General features: G+C 43.2%; 1 protein-coding gene across 3 annotated transcripts in view; it reads left to right on the top strand.

Moving 5' to 3' along the window:
• SEMA5A (semaphorin 5A) overlaps positions 1 to 21,318 on the top strand; it is a 430,801-nt gene that overhangs the window by 397,622 nt on the left and 11,861 nt on the right. For all 3 annotated transcript variants that reach the window (XR_004423500.1, XM_033110202.1, XM_033110203.1), the window contains 4 exons: positions 8,966 to 9,191; positions 12,415 to 12,633; positions 18,232 to 18,402; positions 19,913 to 20,068. Coding sequence is in view for 2 of the 3 variants with exons in the window: in XM_033110202.1 (XP_032966093.1) it covers positions 8,966 to 9,191; positions 12,415 to 12,633; positions 18,232 to 18,402; positions 19,913 to 20,068 (772 nt within the window). In the remaining variant the exon portion in view is untranslated. The remainder of the gene's footprint in view (positions 1 to 8,965; positions 9,192 to 12,414; positions 12,634 to 18,231; positions 18,403 to 19,912; positions 20,069 to 21,318) is intronic.

The raw sequence follows: 21,318 nt of genomic DNA, 5'->3' as shown, positions 1-21,318 counted from the left end.
AAGGAGGCAGAGATAAGAGAACTGAACTTCATTTGAATCACCTAATAAATGGAATCCTTGCAGTATTGGAGAAAAGCAGAGTCACAGAATAGATTCACTTTATATAGGCAAACATAAATATATAGTATTTATATAAGTCTCTATGTAAATCACTGGTTTTTGCAGAATTTAGTTCCTTGCAATTTGGGGACTGCAGCCCCTGTTTTCTTGCTGGCTTTTGGCTGGAGGTCACCATGAGCTCCTAGAGGTTGTCCTTAGGTCAGAGCCACGTGACCCCCCTCCCAGCATGTCAGCTAACTGCTTCAAAGCCAGCACGAGAGTCTCTCTCTAGTCCACCACAAGGAAGTCTTGGATTGCAGAACCTAATTCACAGAGTCGCTATCGCATCATCTTCCAGGCGAGAGAAGATTACACAGGATGTACACACACTCACGCAGATAGACACACACAGAACGAACGTCATTTTCTACTAAGAAACAGACAACTATTTGCTGCTACTTTTGTCCTTATAAGAACTTAGGACAACTACCCCCGTGTATTACTTCAAAAGTAATGCCCTATGAGTTGTCCTGCCAATAGAACAATCTCAGTTTGGTGTGTGGTTTTTACTCTAGTTCTTCCAAAATTGCACATAAAAACTCTTAAAATATGTACAAATTATTATTCTGCAGAAGCAAGTGTATTACCATTCAACATTTTTCCCTCAGAAAAAATGAGGAATGTTCTCTTTCCATCACCATAGACTCTGGGTGGTGAACACACAGTGCAATATATAGATGATGTATTACAAAATTGTACACCTGAAACCTATGTAACTTTACGAACAATTGTCACCCCGATAAACTTTAATTTAAAAAAATGGAGGAATGGAAGTAAAGAGTGGACTCCCTCTCTCAGGCTCACCCATTTCAATCATTGGTTTGAGAAGGAAACATTTTCCCCAATGATAGGTTTTCACATCCAACTGAAAGTACGTCTCCTCTCATTACAAGGTATTTGCCAGGAGGGAAAAAAAAAGTCTGAATCCTTGATGTCCGTCCTCAAGGACTAACAAATTAAAGGCGTGATACTGAGAGAATTAAGTAAATAAATGGATCTTCTCATTGGATGTAAGTTTACAGAGTGTGCATGAATCACAGCCTCTGTAATAAAGATTTCAGTGACAGCACCAATTTTCTCATTCCTTTTGGGCTTTCTACAGTGTTATAAAAAGGAATGCCCAAAATAATTGCAAGAAGGACAGCCAGCTTCATTTCGTGCACATGCACACACGTATAGAATCTTACACACATACATGTCTTTTCTTAGTAAGAAAGTGGAGGGCTACTGGCGTACTTTTCTGCACCTAAAAGCACCTAAGAGGCTGGCTGCACCTAAAAGGCTGGCTGCTTGCTGAAAGTCATGCACCCACAAGAAAGCTCCTGAGATATTCAGCTCAGTCTGCTCCCCCTTGCAGCAGCCATGGCGCCAGTCACCCAGCGGGGACGGAAGTTGCATCAACCCCAGGCTTTACCCTCCAGAAGCTCACGGGCTGGGGATACTCCTGTACAAACAAGCGGTTCGAGTGGCGTAGAGAACCGTGGCTGCTCAGAGGAAACCTGCTGAGATGCAGGCAGTTGCAGCGTACAACAGTGGGATTTTCTCAAAAACATTCATTGTTTTCCTTACAATATTGCTCTATATTTTAAAAAACTACATTTCTATTTCATTTCATTAAGTCTTTATGACTAGTCATCGTCTTGGAAAGAAACTGGAAACATTCTTTAAAAGCTCTAAATCATCAGCCTTTCTTCAGAGGAACTAGCGTGGACCGTCATGCAGCATTTGGAAAAGCAAGTCTTTTCACTTTCCATGAATGGGATTCAGGTGCACGCCCCGCATACTTACTGTGAGTCAGTGGACAAAAGCCAAACCAAGGCTCTGGCTCCCTACATGCTCTCAGTGAGATCTGAGGTCACCTTGTCTAACGCCTCGCTTGGCATTTGCTGGGATGTGTTGTGCTGAAGGCTGAATGTTTGTGTCCCCCCAAAATCCATGCATTGAAAACCTAGTGCCCAAGGCCGTGGTTTGAGGATGCGGGCCACTGAGCAGATGAGGTCTTGAAGGTGGAGCCCTCACGAATGGGATTTGTGCCTTTGTAAAAGGGATGCCAGAGAGCGCCCCTGCCCCTTCTGCCATGGGAGGACACAAGGAGAGGTCTGAGACCCTCCCTCGATCAGGCTGGCTCCCTGACCTTGGGCTTCCAGCGTCCAGAACTGTGGGAAATGAATTGCTGTCCATTCTGTGCCACCCAGTCTGTGGAATTTTGTTACAGCAGCCTGAATGAACTAAGACATGTTTCCAGTGTTCGAAGATTTGCAGAGGATTAGACCGTGAGTAAGAAGCTGGCCTTCTGGCTGAGTTCTTCCACCAAGCCATCCTGGGACTCACAACCTTCCCCAAATCCCATGGAAGGTGACAGTAACTCCTTCGTGTTCAAAGGGCTGTACCAACGTGAAAATGCACTGCAGCCAAAGAGACCGATTCTGAGATAAATAAGATTCTAAAAGTGGGTACTTTATACACGTGTAGAGATAAGCTACAACATGTCGTTCATACACTGGCTGAATGTGTGATAGGCATGTTTCAGGTGTATGTGATGACAAGTAAAATTGGACTTGATGCACGTGTTGCATTGATGAAGCGTCTGTCTACAAATACTTAGTAGTTACACTGGAGTCCCGAACCGTCAGGCACGAACGCCATAAAAAAAACCTGTCATTTTCCTGTGTGCGGGTCTGGGTAAATAACAGCTGTTCTGAATATCATTTCCAAATCGGCAAGGTAACCACCATTTGTTAAAAAGAAACTGGTTTTTCTGTGTCCATATAATAGTAATAGCTTTATGGAGTCATGATTGGCATGTAATAAACTGCACATATTTAAGTATGAAAGTTTTGACCAGCGTTTACAGCCATGAAACCATCAGCACAATCAAGAGAGTGAACACGCTCGTCAACCCAAAAGTGTCCCTGTTCCCTTTTGGAGCCCCTCCTTCATACACCTCTGGGTCCTCCCCAGGGTCAGGGAGCCACTTCGCTGCTTTCTGACCCTACATCCGTTTTCCTTTTCCATAATTTTATATGAATGGAATCATCCAGTGTTACTTTTTTTCTTTTTTTTGCTGGCTTCTTTCACTCTGTCTCATGATTTGATTCTTCTATGTTGTTATATGTCTCAGCAGTTCATTTACTGTTGAGTATTCGGCTATAAGATGATTTTTTTTAAATATTCACCTCCTGATGGACATGCGGGTTGTTTCCAGGTTTTGGCTGTTACAAATGAAGCTGTTAGAAATAGTCACGTCCAAATGGTTGTATGGACACATGCTTTCTTTTCTCAGGTAAACATCTAGTGGGGAAACGGCTCGGTCTTACGATAAGTGTACGCTTAGGTTTTTAGGAAAATGTCAAGCAGTTTGGAAAGGGTTTGTGCCATTGTACATTCCTACCAGCAGGGAAGAGGGCCCCTTGTTCACCAAGCTCACCAGCATTTGGTGGTGACAGGTTTTTGGCTTCTTCTCTTTCATTTTATCCTTTCTGATATCTAATAGGTGTGTGGTGATTTACTTGTGGTTTTAATTTGCTTTTTTTCCTAAAAATGTTGAGCATTAACTTTACATATGTTTTATTGTCATCTGTATATCTTTGATGAAATGTCTCTTCATAAGACTTGACAATTTTTATAGTTTTTTAATTGTTGAGGTTAATTTTTCAACACATAATGGATATGAGTCTTTTATCAAATATGTAAGTTACAAATATTCTCTCCCAGTGTGTAGTTGTCTTTCATTCTCTTAACAATGTCTCTCAAAGAGCAGAAATTCCTAATTTTGGTTAATTCAATGTATTTTTTCTTTTCGTTTTTTCTTTTATGAGTGATGCTTTTGGCACTGTGCCTAGGAAATCTTTACTTAACCTGAGTTACAGACATGTTCTCCTGTTTTCTTCTAGAAGGTTTATGGTATTAGATATTGGTCTATGATCTATTTGAGTTTATTATCATTAATGAAGCTAGTTATTGATCAAACTTATTGATCAACGTTTTGGCAGATGGCTGTCCAATTGTTCCAGCACCATTTGCTGAAAACACTCTGCTTTCTTCACAGTACTGGCTTTGCACCTTTATCAAAAATGAATAAACCATATATATATTCTGCGATTTCCATTCCATTCCTTTGCTTAATTTTTCTATCTTGATGCTAACACCACAGCATCTTGATTTAGTTTTTTCAACGGAAAAATAAACAGCAAAACAGAGAACCCCACTTAACCATCTAAATTTGTTCCCCAAATTTATGCAAATTCCACTTGAATGGGCTTATAAGCAAATTGAGCAATATGATTATTCCACTCACCAAAAAAAAAGTAATGTTACTGTACTTAAGACTGGTAATGTAAAATAAATATGACTAAGTCTTGCTTTTGACAAACTTGCAGTCTATTAGTGGAGGCAATCTATAACTAGACAGTTAAACTTCAGTAAAACACATGAAACAGTCCTGAGGTGACAGTGGCCTGAATTAGAAAAGAGGCAGTTAAAGTCGGGAGGAGAGAAAGAACACAGACGCCCTATCTATAGGACTTGACCCAGAAGTAAGGGAGAAGTGGTAGGGTGCCTCCCTGGTTTCTGGATTAAATTTTTAAATGGGTGGTTTTATCACTGTTGACTAAGACAGAGAATACCTGGGGAACATATCTGGAGTACTGTTTGAAATTACTTTAGTAACAATTCTTCTTTTTCTTTCTTTGTTTTCATTGACCATTTTTTTTTGTACGTGTATCAGCTTTATTTTTTTAAACTTTACTTCAGCTTTATTGACATATAATTGACAAATAACATTGTGTAAGTTTAAAGTGTACCACTTATTGATTTGATACATTTATAAATTGCAAAATTATTACCACCATAGCAGTTAGCTACCACCTCTATCCTGTCAGTTACCATTTCTTTTTTGTAGTGAGAACGTTTAAGATTTACTCTCTTAACAACGTTCAAATATATGATGCAGTTTATCACCATGCTGTACATTAGATCCTCATACTTGTTAATCTTATAACTGGAAGTTCATACCTACCACTCTACTTTGTGTTTCTCTAAGTTTGTCATTTTTTTTTTTATCTATAGTTGGCTTTCAATATTATATTCGAGTGTTTGTCTTTTTTAGATTCCACTTATAAATACTATTAGCAGAATTTGTCTTCCTCTGTCTGACTTATTTCTCTTAGCATAATACCCTCAGAGTCCATCCAAGTTGTAACAAATGGCAGGATTTCATTCTTTCTCATGGCTGAATAATATTCCATTGTATGTAGTATATGTATATGAGGTCAGACAATTAAGTTTGAGAACTTATTGCAACAATGTTGCTAACCTTCTGATATCAGAGGGATTGTTCATTATGAATTTGTACCAAATGGACAAACAGTTAACCAAGTTTACTATTTGGAAGTGCTGAAAAGGATGCGTGAAAAAGTTAGACGACCTGAACTTTTTGCCAACAATTCATGGCTCTTGCATCACGACAATGCACCAGCTCACACGTCACTGTCTGTGAGGGAGTTTTAGCCAGTAAACAAATAACTGTATTGCAACACCCTCCCTACTCACCTGATCAGGCCCCCAATGACTTCTTTCTTTACCTGAAGATAAAGGAAATATTGAAAGGAAGACATTTTGATGACATTCAGGACATCAAGTGTAATATGACGACAGCTCTGATGGCCATTCCAGAAAAAGAGTTCCAAAATTGTTTTGAAGGGTGGACTAGGTGCTGGCGTCGGTGCATAGCTCCCCAAGGGGAGTACTTCAAAGGTGACTGTAGTGATGTTTAGCAGTGAAGTATGTAGCACTTTTTCTAGGATGAGTTCAAGAACTTAATTGTCAGACCTCGTATACCACGTCTTCTTTATCCATTCATCCATCCATGGGCACTTAGGTTATCTCCGTATCTTGTGCATTGTAAATAATGCTGCAATGAACATGGGCGTGAAGAACTCTATGAGATCCCGATTTCAATTCCTTATATACCCAGAAGTGGGATTGATTTCCCACTTAACCATTCTTACTTAATATTTCTCGCCAGAATATTAAGAATCCTATGTGGCAAGTAATAGTAATTAGCTCCCTGAAATTGCTTTTAAAATAATTTCTTTCTTTACCATTACACGTAATGCTGTTCAAGTTCCATTCAAATGTGAGTACTTAGAGCAATAGTTCATCAGTAAATTATGGTAAACAGATTCAGTTAAGTCGTATAATCCTCATCATTGCGTTGAATTGCTTCATAATTTTGGTCATTAATATAAAACAGATTGGTCATATCATTTCTCAGCATTTCATAATTTGATCATTGAAGTGAATGTGTCATAATGAAACCTCAAAAAACAGTTGAAAAAAGAGTGTCCTGTGTCTCATGTTAAAATGTGTGCTATGAGAAGAGAACGAACAAAAGAACAGACTTTGTTTATCAGGGGTTAGATCTAGTGCTCCTGAATGGATTTCCTTCACCCTCGTGCTATGCCCACCTCTGGGACATGTGGCCTCTGCCCTGCTGGGCATGTCACAGCACACAGAGGCCAACTCAGCCAATTGGGCCAGCTTTAAAATAGATATGCCACTCATTTATTTCAAAAACAAAACTTCATCGCCATAGAAAAGGTGAAATTTCTAGTGTGAGGAAGCTAAGAATTATTGGGGATGTCCTCTATATTTGTGTTAAGATGTGGGAGGAGATTATTAATACTTACAGACCTAACCATTTTTAAGCAGGAGTCCATAAACAGTATATGCTTTAAGTCCGGGTCAGCAAGGAGCCCCTGGGCCCTCGCCCAGCCAGCCTGGCACAGACTGATGGAGGGGAGGACAGTGGCATAGGGCATTTTCAGCCGGGGGTTACAGTGCTGCCACACAGCAGGCCCGGAAGTTCCCCGACAAGGCTGCTTGCGTTCCTACCGCAGGGCTTCCATTCTGAGTGAAAAGGAGAGAACACACGTGTTCTGGCTAGCTGCTCGCATGATTGGATCTACGGCGTTCATTGGGGCTATTGTTTATCTCAGAGGCAGCATCCAAAAGATGCTGTAATAAAAGATGCTATGAACAATGGAAAATGCAGCCCTCTACCTTCCAGTGCGTGTGGGTGTGTTGATGTGCAGATGAGCTGCACTGCTGTGGGCGGGGCTAAGGGAGCCGTGCCAGGGCTTAGACCAGGAAGGAGGGGCGCTGGCTTCCACACTTTCTGTTAAAAGCCTATGAGGTCACAACATGGGGGACTCCTGAGCAGTGCCCCTCGTGGAAAAATAAAAAGGTGGATTCTGAGTAAAGGAAACTAGTTAGAATAACTAGAATAGTGACAAAGTAAAGATTTTAATAGACTTCTAGGTGAAGCCAGTGATGTGGACACACATAGGTACTTTCTCTCCTATTGGAAACTCACTAACACAGTATGAAAGGGATGGTTTTTCAAACCAGGAACCCACAAAGACAGTTCTTACATTGAGTACCTGACAGGGGTGAACTAATAACAAGCACATAAACACTAAACAATCCCTCATCCCCTCTATGACTACCACCCCCCAAAAATAAAATAAATAAAACAGGAGAGCCCTTGACCTGGATTGGAAAGGGACAAGCTAAGAAACAAATCAGTCGTGGTTTACCAACCACACAACTCAGGTGCAATAGTATTCACGTAGGGCACAGTGCGAACCCTGGATTTTGACCAAGTATGTAGTTTAACTCTGTTACAGTGATGGGAGGTGGGGAGTCTGCTTCAGTGTTGTGGACACGGGGAGTGGGTGGGGAGTTGAGAGCTAAACCCTCTTCTCCCATAGCACAGTCAGTGGACAACGCCTAATGGAAGATTCTAGTCATTAGCTCTATGGGATAAAGATGAAAGTATTCAACTGAAATTGATGGGGGAAGGATGGACGAGTTCTCTTTTTCACAATAAAGTATAGAGAGTAATTTAACTCTTATTTTATAGGTATGTTTAACATTGATAAAAATCATTTTAAAAGTATGGCCACAATTGAGTGCATTATGTCTGGTGGGTTTTCTCTCTAATGAAACATCCTTTGTTCTCAAATGATAGCATCACAATGTGGTACTGTCTCCAAGGTCAAACCCAGTATCCCTTATATTTGACCCTGCTTCGGGAGACATAGTATTTAAAATTTTTGCCAAATAAATATTTTAGTGCTTTGGGAAGATCTTCATAATTGTACCCTTAATTTCACCCCCATTTCACTAACACACTGGACCCCTTTTGTCAGACCTTCAGATTTCTCTGCTCAGCACCCAGGACCTCCCACCTGTGCTTATAAGGGAGACATCTGGTAGTGACAGAAGGGAGCAGGACCCGACTAATGTCACTGACGCAGTAACTAGGGAAATCTTGTGAAGACTTCTTATCGACTAAAAGTTACATATTGTGTTATTTAGGTACCCACCAGTCTAACACTTTGAATCTGCAATTCCAGAGCTTAAAACATTCATTGATTTCAAACTGAACACAGTATGGTAAAAAAAAAACAAAAACAAGTGATGATGGCATCATTTTAACTTCTGTCTTCTAAGGAAGACAGCTAAATGTAACATCAGGAGAATCAGCACTTTTGGTTACTTCTTAAGTGAAAGGGAGGTGTTTTTATGGGATCACAATTTTTATCCACATAGAGCTAGGTTTATTGTCTAACTGTCATTGTTGACACGGGAATTGATGAAGATGTCTTTCGGATTTGACTTGAACACTGAACATTTTTGTAAACACCTAATTTAACAAAAATGTGTTTTCAACCTTGTAGAGCAGCTGGGGGGTGTCTCGGGACCTGAAATTTTGGAGGGGCCTGCCTTTCACGATAGGAAGGCAGCCTCTGCCTCTATATATGCCTTATGATGGGCACACGCCACGACTTTTGTCTCCCAGGAGTACCAGCCGTGTAATACCAACCCGTGCCCCGAGCTGAAGAAGACCACGCCCTGGACGCCCTGGACGCCCGTCAACATCTCTGACAACGGAGGCCACTACGAGCAGCGGTTTCGATACACGTGCAAAGCCCGCCTACCCGACCCAAATTTGCTGGAAGTGGGGAGACAGAGAATCGAAATGCGGTATTGTTCTAGTGATGGCACCAGCAGCTGCTCCACAGATGGTGAGTAGGGGCACCATAGGGACCGACCCACTTCTGTGGACAGGTCTGTGAGTTCATAGATCGAGGGGGCGTTTTTCCTGCCAGTGACTTCGAGTCCAGCAATCTTTGTAACAATGATCGTTCTAGAGAAGAACTGGCTTTATAGCCCATTGAGGGGAAAGACTCGTACTATATAGAAATTCAGTTATACTCATATATTGAGGTGGTCTGTGAATTCAACCCTCAAAATAACACTGTAGTTAGAATAGGTCCACAAGAGTTTGTGGGAGATTTATTTAGAATCAGAAAATACATTGCGGAAGAGTCAGTGACCTTCCATAGTTCTTCTGGCTCTAAAATATAAATAGCAATAAGATTTTCCTTTACTCAGCTCAAACTGGACAAAGACAACGGAAGTGCATCTCTCTGTTTATATATAAAAGGATCTTTATGTGAAAAAGTACAGCATGTGAAAATCCTTTAATAGCCTGTGAAATTGCTTTGCCCCTTGTGATTCCATAAATCCCTTTAATGCCATATTATGAGTGTGGGGAAAGGTCTAGGACTTACCACAAGCTCCGCCCTCTGCCTGACCATCCCAAAGACCTTCATTTGCGCTTCCTTTTTCATCTCTTCTATCATTCTCATCTAATTTAACAAAATCAGGCCAGTTGTATGAAGAAACCAAGTGCTCACACATGTCCCCAGAGTGTGGTTTGATGAGAACAGCGATAGTAAGTCTTCACCAGACCACCGCCAACCTTTCTCAGCACTTCTGCGTTGGTGGTCCTACCTTTTTCTCCCAACATGATGAGTCGCCATGTTGGACGGACACGGTGGCATACATCATGGAGGTGTGATTAGTCTCCTCCGTGTTGCCTGAGGGAAGCTGTTCCATGGAGTGAGGCCACCAACTGCACACATGTTACAGGTGTCCATACCTCCCTCTGGGAGCTGCGAAATGGCTGGGCAGCTTAACGCTGCCAGCCTGGATGCTGGGAAGACCAACAGTCCCCATCGAGAGCCACTCCCCATCATGTTGTTTTCGATGACATTCACTGTCTACTCAGTTAATGCTGTTAACTGTCTCCTCGCCTCAAACCATTCTGCTCTCTGTTGTTCAGCAACTTACAAGCTTGTTTGTTGTTTCTTGGGATAAAAAAAAAAAAGCTCTGCTTTAGTGACAAAATTTTGTATGAATAAGTCTATGATTTATATGAAACAAACACCGCCTACTTAGAATATCAAGCAAAATGAGAATCGAACTTATTAATTCTATAAAATTCTGCCTTAATGAGAGAAAGAGATAATGATGGACTACCAGAGATAGATAGCTGAAGAGCTATTCGAAAGATCTATTAGGTTGGTACAAAAGTAATTACCGTTTAAAAGGTTAAAAATAATTGCAAAAACCACAATTACTTTTGCCCCAGCCTAATACATGCTACAAGGATTGTCCCGTCATCTCAAGTTAGGTTGTGAGAAAAAAGCAGAATGCCCCATTAAATGTGAGTTTCAGACAGTTTTCAGAATTTTTTTAGTATAAGTCTATTCCATGAATCTTTTCTAGGATAAGCATGTCCCGGGCAATATTTGGGATGTACTTATCCTAAATTAGGATTTGTTGTTAGTATGTAATTCAAATTTAACTGGATTGCCTATGCTTTATTTGCTAAATCTGGTGACCCTGTCTTTAATTCATTCACTTATTTCCTTATTTTAGAGCTGGCTGTGAACAATCTCATTTCTTATAACATCAAAGTAGAAAATGAGGAAGAGTTTCTCGATACATTAACTTTTTTCTCTTTTCTGAACATAGATGTTTTTTATTCCTTCCATTCTCAGACACATATGAAGCCAATGCTAATATTTGTTTTAAATGTTATTAATATAAACTAAGGAAAATTTTAATGTACACTTATAAAAGATATTCTATATTTCCTCCAAAAGTACATCATGGGCATGGCTTTAAAAAGGTTCCATCTTTCTCATGTCTTAATGGCTTCTCATTCTAATGACCATCCATATGTTTTTGGTATTGATATCGTGAAAATTGGACTTGTTTGCCTCTGACCACACAAAATGAGGCTTAATTGTGCATTATTGTTCTTAATTGGTGAACTCCAGAGTACTGGCTCATCACAGAAAGATATTCCTAATCCATGTTCTCTGAAGAGCATCCTGCCTGGATGTCTGGGACAGTTTTTAAGTAAAGCCACAAAGTTGCTTCACAGTGGGTAGGACTGTTGGCACATTTGCCTTGTCACACTTCCCAGAACTTTTGTGCCTACTTTGAAACTTTCTTTGTTAAAACCTGTGTCACACTGCCTACATTTGAGAAAAATTATTGAATACTTTTCAATATTAAAAGTGGGTAAGGATTTTCCCTAAAATGAACAGGAACTTTGACTGTGGCTAAATTACTTAACAAGCGCAAAGTGCTGGGAGCAGACTTGACACACAGTCAGCACTCAGAGTCTGTTTCTACTGAGACAACTCCCCTCCCCCAACCCCCCAGCACCCCAACTGCTGCTCCTTCTACATCTGCACTTGTTCCTGGGGACACACGTCTTGCTGGTAAGTGCAGTCTGAACTTCATGGGAGCTCTTGCCACATAGCAGGGTCATTCAGGACTGCTCGGTTCCGGGCCGTGGGCTCAACCCACTTGCTTGGTTCTGGAGCAGACGCCTGTCTCCAGGGCCTGTGATCCAGCAGCATTTATTCCACGACTGTCACCAGCCGTATTTCACTTTGCGAAGGTGCACGGGTGAAAGAAGATGTTTAGAAAATGTCTGAATCGTGCTTCTGTTTTGTAGACCTCATCCTCAGTGGCAGCACATACCTACCTCATCATGTCCTAGGGCAGGTTGCTGTAGAATTCCCAAGGGAAGCGACAAAGTTGTGTCTTCTTTGTAAAAAGTCTCTCAGAAAAATGCACGAACTACAAACGTAAGACCTCTGACCTGTGCGAGATCGCCGCCTTACTCTCAAGCTGAGTGCTTATTTGCATCCTGATTTACTAGTAACTGCAGAGCCAGAAGCCTGAGTTACAGGAGGTTATCACTCAATAACAATGTGTTTTTGGTTTTGTTTTTTTCCTTTGGCTGTTGAAGGATAAAAAGTGTGCAACTGAATTTGAGGGTGCAGTTATAAGAATAAAGCAGGCAGTTGACACAGAATGAAAGTTTGGACTCCAGTGACCTGGACAACTAACAGAATCACAGGTTAGCCTTTACCTCGACAGGCCTTTCTGGTGACTTCCTGCGTGCTGGGAGATACTCCGCCCACACCGTCAATGGGGCGTGGTCAGCCTGGACGTCATGGTCGCAGTGCAGCCGCGACTGCAGCAGGGGCATCCGGAACCGGAAGCGGGTTTGCAACAACCCTGAGCCCAAGTATGGGGGCATGCCCTGCCTGGGCCCGTCCCTGGAGTACCAGGAATGCAACATTTTGCCCTGCCCAGGTGAGTGGATTGGGGAATCTGGAAAAATCTGACCAATCAGGGCTTTGGGAAACTTTCTGATCTAGAGCGGCTCAGCCATCTTCCCTGGCTTTGTTATAGATAGATAGCTAGATAGATAGATATAATAGATATAGGTACAGATACAGATACAGATATAGATATAGATATAGATATAGATATAGATATAGATATAGATATAGATATAGATATAGATAGATACATCCATACACACACATACATACCTTGGAGATACTGACGGTTTAGTTTCAGATCACTGCAATAAAGCCAATAGCGCAATAAATCAGGTCACATGCATTTTCGGGTTTCCCAGTGCATATAAAAGTTATGTTTGCATTATATTGTAGTCTGTGAAATGAGTAATGGCATTATGTCTTTAAAAAACAATGTATATACCTTAAGTTAAAAATCCTTCATTCCTAAAAGATTGTTAACCATCATCTGAGCCTTCACCAAGTTGTAATGTTTTTGCTGGTAGAGGGTCTTGTCTTCAATTGTAAGAAAACCTAATCTCTGCCAAACCCAATAAAATGAGATAAGCCTGGATCTACATACACACACATCAGCATACAGAGATCTAAATCACAGATACTATATTCTAACTGCATTGATTTAAAACCAAATATAACCTAGGCTGGAGTATATTCATTTATTTCTTCCGATTTAAAATAACCTGAAACATTCTGGTGATCCGTCCGAGGATTGTGGGCCCTCGGCACGGTGCCTGATGGACAAGTCAGCCTTGTTGCCTTCGTCTACAGAGAGGTGTCGTGTCCTGGAAAGTGAATGCTGGCCCCCTTCCATGCTCCAATGGGCCCAGCCCTGCAGAAACTGGCCTTTATTCACCCGACTATTCCTTCAGGGTCACAGTTATTAAGGGTGACCCACCAGGGTCCTGCCAAGCCAGACCCTTGTAACCTCAGTTCCCAGGGGTTCACTCTCTTCTGAGTTCAGTCCTCTAAACACATACTCCTCTCCTGAAGGCCCACAGAAGCTGGGTCTTCCTCCTGAGACCTGGCTTTTCATTCCATGGAATTCCCAAACAAGCACAGGGTTAATAAATGAGCTAAAAGAGCCCCCACACAGGGTCTTGTCTGTTACTACAGCCCCGGGGCTCTGTCCTCTGCATTCCTCCTGCCACAGCTCTGGGTGCAGCCCTGTCACCTTTATCACTTCTACCTGATGTTCTCACAGTCAGAGGATCTTTAACCTGATACCTCTGGCCATCCCAAGTGCTGTCTACAGCTCTGTGTGCTGCATTTGACTTGGGTCAGAGTGAAAGCTCCAGGAGGGCAGGGATGTTGGGATAGTCTCACTCACTCACTGCAGTGCCCTCAGCTCCCGGCATGGGCCTGGCACACACTAGAAATGCCTGCCAGTGATTGTTTGTTAAACCAACTGCAAAACAAGCAGCTGGTTATTGATCTTCCTTCACTCAATTTATCAGCAAATGTTTTTGGATAGTCCACTGGGCGCTACCCTCAAGGTAAAGAAAGATGCAGTGATATGGTCCAAGTTAGAAGGAACCTAAGAGTTCAGTGAGAAAGTATCCTATGAATGCCAATCCACTATGGTCACAAGCTATGGGGCTGGTGACAACATGCAGTGGTTACATCGGCCAAGGACCCACTGAGACGGAATCATGGCAACTACACTGAGCAGGCTGCCTCTGAGCTGAGTCTTGATTGATAGATAAGTGTTGGCCAAATAGACAAGCAGGGATGGGGCATGGGGGCGGGGGGGGGGTGATTCCAAATACCACATATAACGTTTTTAAAGGCACAGAAGCATGAAAGTATAGCATCTTTTGCAGGAGGTACAAGCAACTTCCTGAATTCTTCGCTCAAGGAACTGGCTTGCAGCAGTGCTCAGTGATCATTTGTTGGATGGATGGATGGATGGATGGATGGATGGATGGAAAAATAATGGATGAATGGATCAATGGATGATGGATGGGTCAATGGGTGGATGCCTGGGTGGGTAATGGATGGGTGGATGACGGATGGATGGATGGATGGATGGATGGATGGATGGATGGATGGATGCCTGGATGGGTGATGAATGGATAGATGATGGGTTCATGGGTGGGTGATGGATAGATGGAATCATAGATGAATGGATAGGTAGATGGTAGATGAATGAACGAGTGGGTGGATGGATAGATAGATGGGCACATGGATGATGGATGGATGGGTGGGTGGGTGATGGATGGATGGATGGATGGTGGATGGATGGATGGATGGATGAATGCCTGGGTGGGTGATGGATGGATGGATGGATGATGGGTTGATGGGTGGGTAATAGATAGATGGAATGATAGATGAATGGATGCGTGGACAGTAGATGAATGAGTGGATGGATGGATGGGTGCATGGATGATAGAGGATGGATGGACGAATAAACATGTACATTAAACCGAAAATGCACAGTTCACAGCTTTGTAGCCGAGCCTCCCAATAACGTCCCCACTCCTGCAGCTGCTCCCCTCCTCCCAGGCTGCTCTGCCCAAATTTCTCCAATCTCAGGAGACTCTTCACTCTGAAAACGGAGCTTTCCCAGCCGAGCAATGCCGAGGGGCTGGGAAAGGTCACAGAGCCAGTTCTTTCCCACAGCCCCAGCACTGAGAGTGGAGGGTTCCTCCCCGGGGCTGGGAGGGAGCCCGTGTGGCCACATCATTAGATCAAGGCCCTTGCTATAACTGAGCAGGGAGGACGACATGGGAACGTCAGGTCCCCTCCTTGTATTCTCGCCTCCCCAGGCTCCAGACACGAGTCCTCATTGCCGTGGTTGGAATGTGCAGCCCCCTCCCGATGCTGGGTGCTGCCCTGTCCTGGGGTGCAGGCCCAGTGCCTGTCTCAGAGACACCCATTGACGTGACCTTGTGGCTGGTTTTATTTTAGTTGATTTGATGGTCAAGCAGTATCGTGTGTATATAACCTTAATGTCTTAAAATAGCTCTGTCCTCATTTTTTTCCTGAAAGCCAAGATTACATAGAGGGTTGTGAAAATATTCAGAGTGGCCCCTGTCACTTTCCACTTAGGAGTAGATGGGTTTGAGGGACTGAGTTGGGAAAATGTCATTCCTCTCTCCCACCTCCTAGAAAATTCCTAACACGTGACAGCATATAACTCAGCAAGGAGGGGTGGGAAACCCTCAGGGCTCTGGATACAGAGCTGCTCAGCCACAAAAAAGTCCAGTTATAGGGCTATTTTTACCTCATTTCAGACACTCTCCTCCCTAAGAATTTATTTGTCTTTGGCCCTGTTGGGTCCAGATGGGCACTGTATTTTATAAAAAACAAGCTTCCTCATTATGAGTAAGTTTGAAAACAAGCCTAAGCAAATCAAAGGTGTATGTAAAATATCTTTTAAATTAATCAGTGAAGGATTTGATCTCCAGTTTAAATGTGTTTTATAAACTATAATACATTTCACACTGTATTATAGTTTATAATACACATTTGACCCTTTTTCATCTTCTACGGGTTGATCCAACTAGTTCCTTCACCTGCATAATTTACCTTTTTCATCTTGTACTAACCCTTTTTCATGTTCTATGCACTGACCCTTTTTCATCTTCTATGGGTCGATCCAACTAGTTCCTTCACCTGCATAATTTACCTTCAACATTGAGAAATATCTTGGTGTTTGTCCTTCACTCTTTTTATTCAATCCATGTTTCATTCAGAACTAAGGATTTTACACCTTGTCCAACAGAGGTAGAGCGTGTAGGTGGTTCTTTTTACCAATATTCAAATTCACATAAGACAGTTCATTTTGTCTTTATTATGAAAGCAGTAAGTGTGAGCTAGAAGGGGCCCAACAGCGAGGCAGACTCTGAATCAGAGTGTGTATTAGTGCACAGTACAGTATTGCTAGCTGTAGGCATTGGTACACCGCGCATTCATCTTGCATGACTGAGATTTCACACCGGAACTGCAGCTCCCGCTTCCCCTCCCCCAGCTCCTTCTATTTTAGTGGCACATTCCTTTGAGTATATACACCACATGTCCTTTATCCATTCATCTGTCAATTGACATGGATGTTTCCATGTCTTGGCTGTTGTGAATAATACAATGACCATGGTGGCACAGATAACTTTCCAAGATCCTGATCTCAATACTTTTGGGTCAATACCCAGGAATGTGACTGCTGGATCATATGGTAGTTCTATCTTTAATTTTTTGAGAAACCATCATATTGTTACTCATAGCAGCTACACCATTTTACATTTTCATCAACAGGGCACAAGGGTTCCAATTTCTCCGGCCAACACTGTTATCTATTGTTTTTTTGATGATAGCCATTCTGACAGGTGTGCAGTGATGTCTAACTGTAGTTTTGATTTGCGTTTCTCTGTTGATTAATGATGTTGAGCACCTTTTCATGGACCTGCTGGCCGTGGAGCTACAGGTTCCTCATGTGACAGAAAAACCAAGGGTCTTCAGATCACACGGTTGGTTCTAAGTCCGGCCCCAGCACCAATCTAGATGAGGTATTAGACCCTTCTGAGCCCCAGACTGCCTTGTGTGCATTCAGACACCCGAACTCTGTGACACCTCCTATTGTAAGGCACTGTGACTCATCTGTGCCTAAGTGAGGGCTATGCAAGTATGCCCTTAAATGTGTACTGCTGTGAGACCAAGCTTCTGCTCACTAATTAGAATCTAATGACATCTTGACAAAGTCCAGCTTTACTCTGGAACTCAGCAAAATAGGGCAGAGCTGGCTGGCAAGAGGGAGCGTCAGCCAGGAGCACATCATATCTGACAATGTCAGACTGAAGCAAGCGTGAGATCTCAGCTGTAGTAGTGTCAGCTCATGCAGGAGGTTGCGCTGGGATCCAGGTGGGTCAGCTGACTCCTGCATTCAGGTGGCCCATCCACAGGTACCAGGAGCCCAGCCTGGAGAAAACAGGAGACGTGTTCTGGGTTACGATCCGGCATTGATTGGCAACAGTTAGTCCAGGTGCCAGTTCTGCCCAGTGTTCGAGTTACAGAAGTGGCTTCTGTATCCAGCCTGCAGTCTGCTTGTAGGTAGCAGGTTCTCTGCTCAGTCCATCCCGGAAACTTGCCGTCAGCTCCGCCTGGTGTGCACTTAGTATGATGGTTCAGTGCACACATCTGAGTGTCCTTCAAAGTCCTTCTCACAGGACCTGTGAGCTTCTCTCTATCCCACAGTCCTGGAACAAATTGGAATCCAGTTAGTAAGAAAGGCTGTGATGGGACATTCTGTCCTTGGCTGTAAGTCTCCTCTGGCCAGTTCGATTGTGCGGTTAGCAAAGGCAAGGAGTTAATTGCATCAGTCACGGCACTGCATGGTTCGTGGTCATTCCCGTGGACGTGATTTTGTTAAGTTGCAGTCCTGTCATTCTCACGCTTGCATACTATGTTCAGTGATACTTCCCTAGGAACAAATCAGAGAAACTGAAACTACGTAGGGAGGAAGCGGCAGAAAGGGTGCTTGCATCAGAAGGAAGACCCCAAAGACCCCGCTGTGTGTGCCGGCAGTGCACGGCGTGCTCCCCCCTGGCAAGTTCCATCTGTAGCCTCAACAGATAGACTTTGTGTCTCTTCACAGTGGATGGCATGTGGTCTTGCTGGTCCCCCTGGTCAAAATGCTCGGCGACCTGTGGTGGTGGACACTACATGAGGACCCGCTCCTGTACAAACCCAGCCCCAGCCTACGGAGGTGACATCTGCCTGGGTCTGCACACCGAGGAGGCACTCTGCAACACGCAGCCCTGCCCCGGTAAGCTCAGCCGCCGGGCCTCGCTGCGGCATGACTCGGGGACAAACGTACCTCTGTCCTCAATGTACAATGGTGAGATTGATGTTACCACATCACAGGTACCAAAAAGGAACAGACACATCAACCCCACACTGTCACCCTTGGAGTGACGTCATAACACATTGTTCTGCAATAAAATGATGCTCCCCACTTATAACAAAGCTTTCGTAAAACAGTTAACCTAGTGACGGGGATTGCAGGGAGAGACCTCGTGAAGCTGCTAACAGGAACCGGGCTTGGGCCATGGGTCTGGGGTTTGTGCTTAAGGTCAGCTGGCACTGGGGCCCTGGCGAGGAGCTGCAGCAGCCTCCCCAGCCAAGAATTAGCTCCGTTTCCTGACGTGTGGGGACCGTTGGAATGAAAATGAGACACTCTCTTCTGAGTCTAACATTAACATTGAAACACCCAAACTTGCTTTTTTTAACTTGCTCCTGTACGTCTTTCTGGAAGGGTCCGTGTATGTTGAAAAGTGCCCAGAAAGCAAATTCTGACAGCCATTCTCACAAAAACTGGCACTTGACACATTACTAAGGGAAAATGTATCCTTCACATGGGTCAAGGCATAAGTTTTTATTTCCAAATTTCCCCTGAACTGCAAAGATGGTGCTTACATTTTAAAAGAGGGAAAGATGCAAACTGCATAGGAAAATATCCTTTTATGTTGATTAATGTTTTATATATCATATCAAGAGTTCGTTTTTTTTAAGCTGCTTACTTAAAATGCAAGTGTCATTCCTCTCTCTTGACACATCTGTAGGCCCAGGTGAATTTCACAAATCCTAGTGATTCTTTCACTTGGGGTGACATGACCTTCCATAGCTCATTTTTGGCCTTAACCCTAGACTTGGGCATTGATCTCATGTGCCCTGACAGCAAACATGGGGTAAGATGAATCCTACCTCAAGTACAGCCTGACTTTGGTAAATCGACTGCAGAATTGTTTTTGTCATGGAAGAGGAAACACTTGCAGTAGCTTGAAACCCCCATTCAGCAGCTGGGGTTTTCTCAGGAACACACCATGGTCTCTGTTGCCTGAGCACTGAGGCCTGTGGGAGTTTTTCAGGAAAGCGTTGGCAGGCTGCTCATCACAGAGGAGCGTTACCCTAGCAGAAATGGTGTCTGTGTGGCTGATTTCTGTCCCCCCACCACTCGGGGGTTGTGCACAGCTCGTCCTCATGGATTGGCTACTCAGTGTCTAATTCAGTTACTGTACAGCATTAAATAATGTAGGTTTTGGCGAGTGTATTTTAAGCATTATTTCTGGTCAAAATACACGAGTTCTTCTATTCATGCTCGTGTGTATTTTATTCACTGGACTGGTCAGAAGAGACGAGTACACCTTATTTGTTATATAAGCCCCATCAAACCTAATATGAAGAGTTAAAGTAATGCCTGTAACTTGACAGTGTTTCGAGATTGATTGAACTCACTGAGTCCTGATGCTGCATGTCCCCCCGTCTGGTCACTGCAGAGAGCTGGTCGGAGTGGTCAGACTGGTCTCAGTGTGATGTGTCTGGAGCCCAGGTCCGCACCCGCCAGTGCATCCTTCTCTTCCCTGTGGGCAGCCAGTGTTCTGGAAACACCACCGAGAGCCGGCCATGTAGTTTTGATTCCAATCTCATCCCAGGTAAGGGCAGAGGTGCTTATCAGTGTGAACAAAATCACTTCCCACATGCAGAGAGGAAATGATTCATAGGTAGGCGTTTTAACTGTTCTTTAGGTCCCATTTGGTGAAACAGATGATTCTATCAACTGTGTGGTGTCAAGATGATTAAAGTATAGATTTCTAGGTAACTAGGGGTTTAGGCTTGCATGTGGGCCATGCATTTTAAATTTTTCTTAAGCAAAATATCTTCTACAATTTGTTGACTAGAATGCCTGCAGAAGATTTTGCTCAAAAAAAATCAAAGTGGCGTATTTGGTTATTTTAATTACAAAGTTAAATGCTTTGGCCATGCTGTAAGTATTTGTACACAGGGGAAAAGGGCCATTTTCTTTAATATATTTGGTAAAGTGGAAACCTATCGTCACTGTCATCTTGGAGAAGAGGTAGCTGACCCTCCGGCCACTGGCTTTTCCAGGCAAATCGATGTTTAGTTGTTAGTGATAGCTGGTCGCCTGTCACGTGCTCACTATTGAGCCGGTGTACTTACTGTCACATCATTTCCCATCTGCCCACTGTGTGACTTAGAACTGTGATGGACCACTGCAACAAGAGGTAATAACTTGTTTTCCACCGCTTATGGAAACTGTAATATTTTAGAGAAAAATGTTAGCTTTAGCCCTCTGGGGGCCTCCAATCACATTGGGTATGAAGCTGCAGTGTTTATTTTTATCCCCTTTGTAACCATAGACGTTTTTAATTTTCCGTATCTAATGAATCATCAGTATCAGGGAGAATAATGTTTCTGGCCTCCTGAAATGGTGTTTTGCCCTTGGGGGTTAAAAGGTGTAGGGAGATCTCACCTCCCACTGGGGTCTCACTCCTGGGTCTCACGTGGGACACGGCAGAGCAGGAATGGGCTCTGAGAAGGGGCCTTATTTGTTCTGGCCATTTCCTTTGAGCTCTGGTGCATTGGTCTCCTCTGCAGGGAATGTGACAACAAGGGCTTTGACGAAACAAAGGACCTGAGACAGGGCCACCACAGGCAAGCACTGGGGCTTCCACAGCTGGCGGGATATATTGTACCCGAAAATCAGCACATTCTCTGGCCTTATTTTGAAGTTAGTGCCCTGGTTTCAGCCCCAGGAACCATGGCGTTTTCTTTCTGTGTTAATGAACCTCAGCCCTTTCTAATCAAGGAGGGGACTTTGACCAAATACATGTCAGGTTGATGAAAACAAACAAAGAAACAAATATAATTTTTGTGAAAAACA

Source organism: Rhinolophus ferrumequinum, chromosome 7, assembly GCF_004115265.2.
Source record: "Rhinolophus ferrumequinum isolate MPI-CBG mRhiFer1 chromosome 7, mRhiFer1_v1.p, whole genome shotgun sequence".
NCBI classification, from domain to species: Eukaryota; Metazoa; Chordata; class Mammalia; order Chiroptera; family Rhinolophidae; genus Rhinolophus; species Rhinolophus ferrumequinum.
Note: the sequence above shows the minus strand (reverse complement) of the source record. Positions and strands in the feature narration are given on the sequence as shown.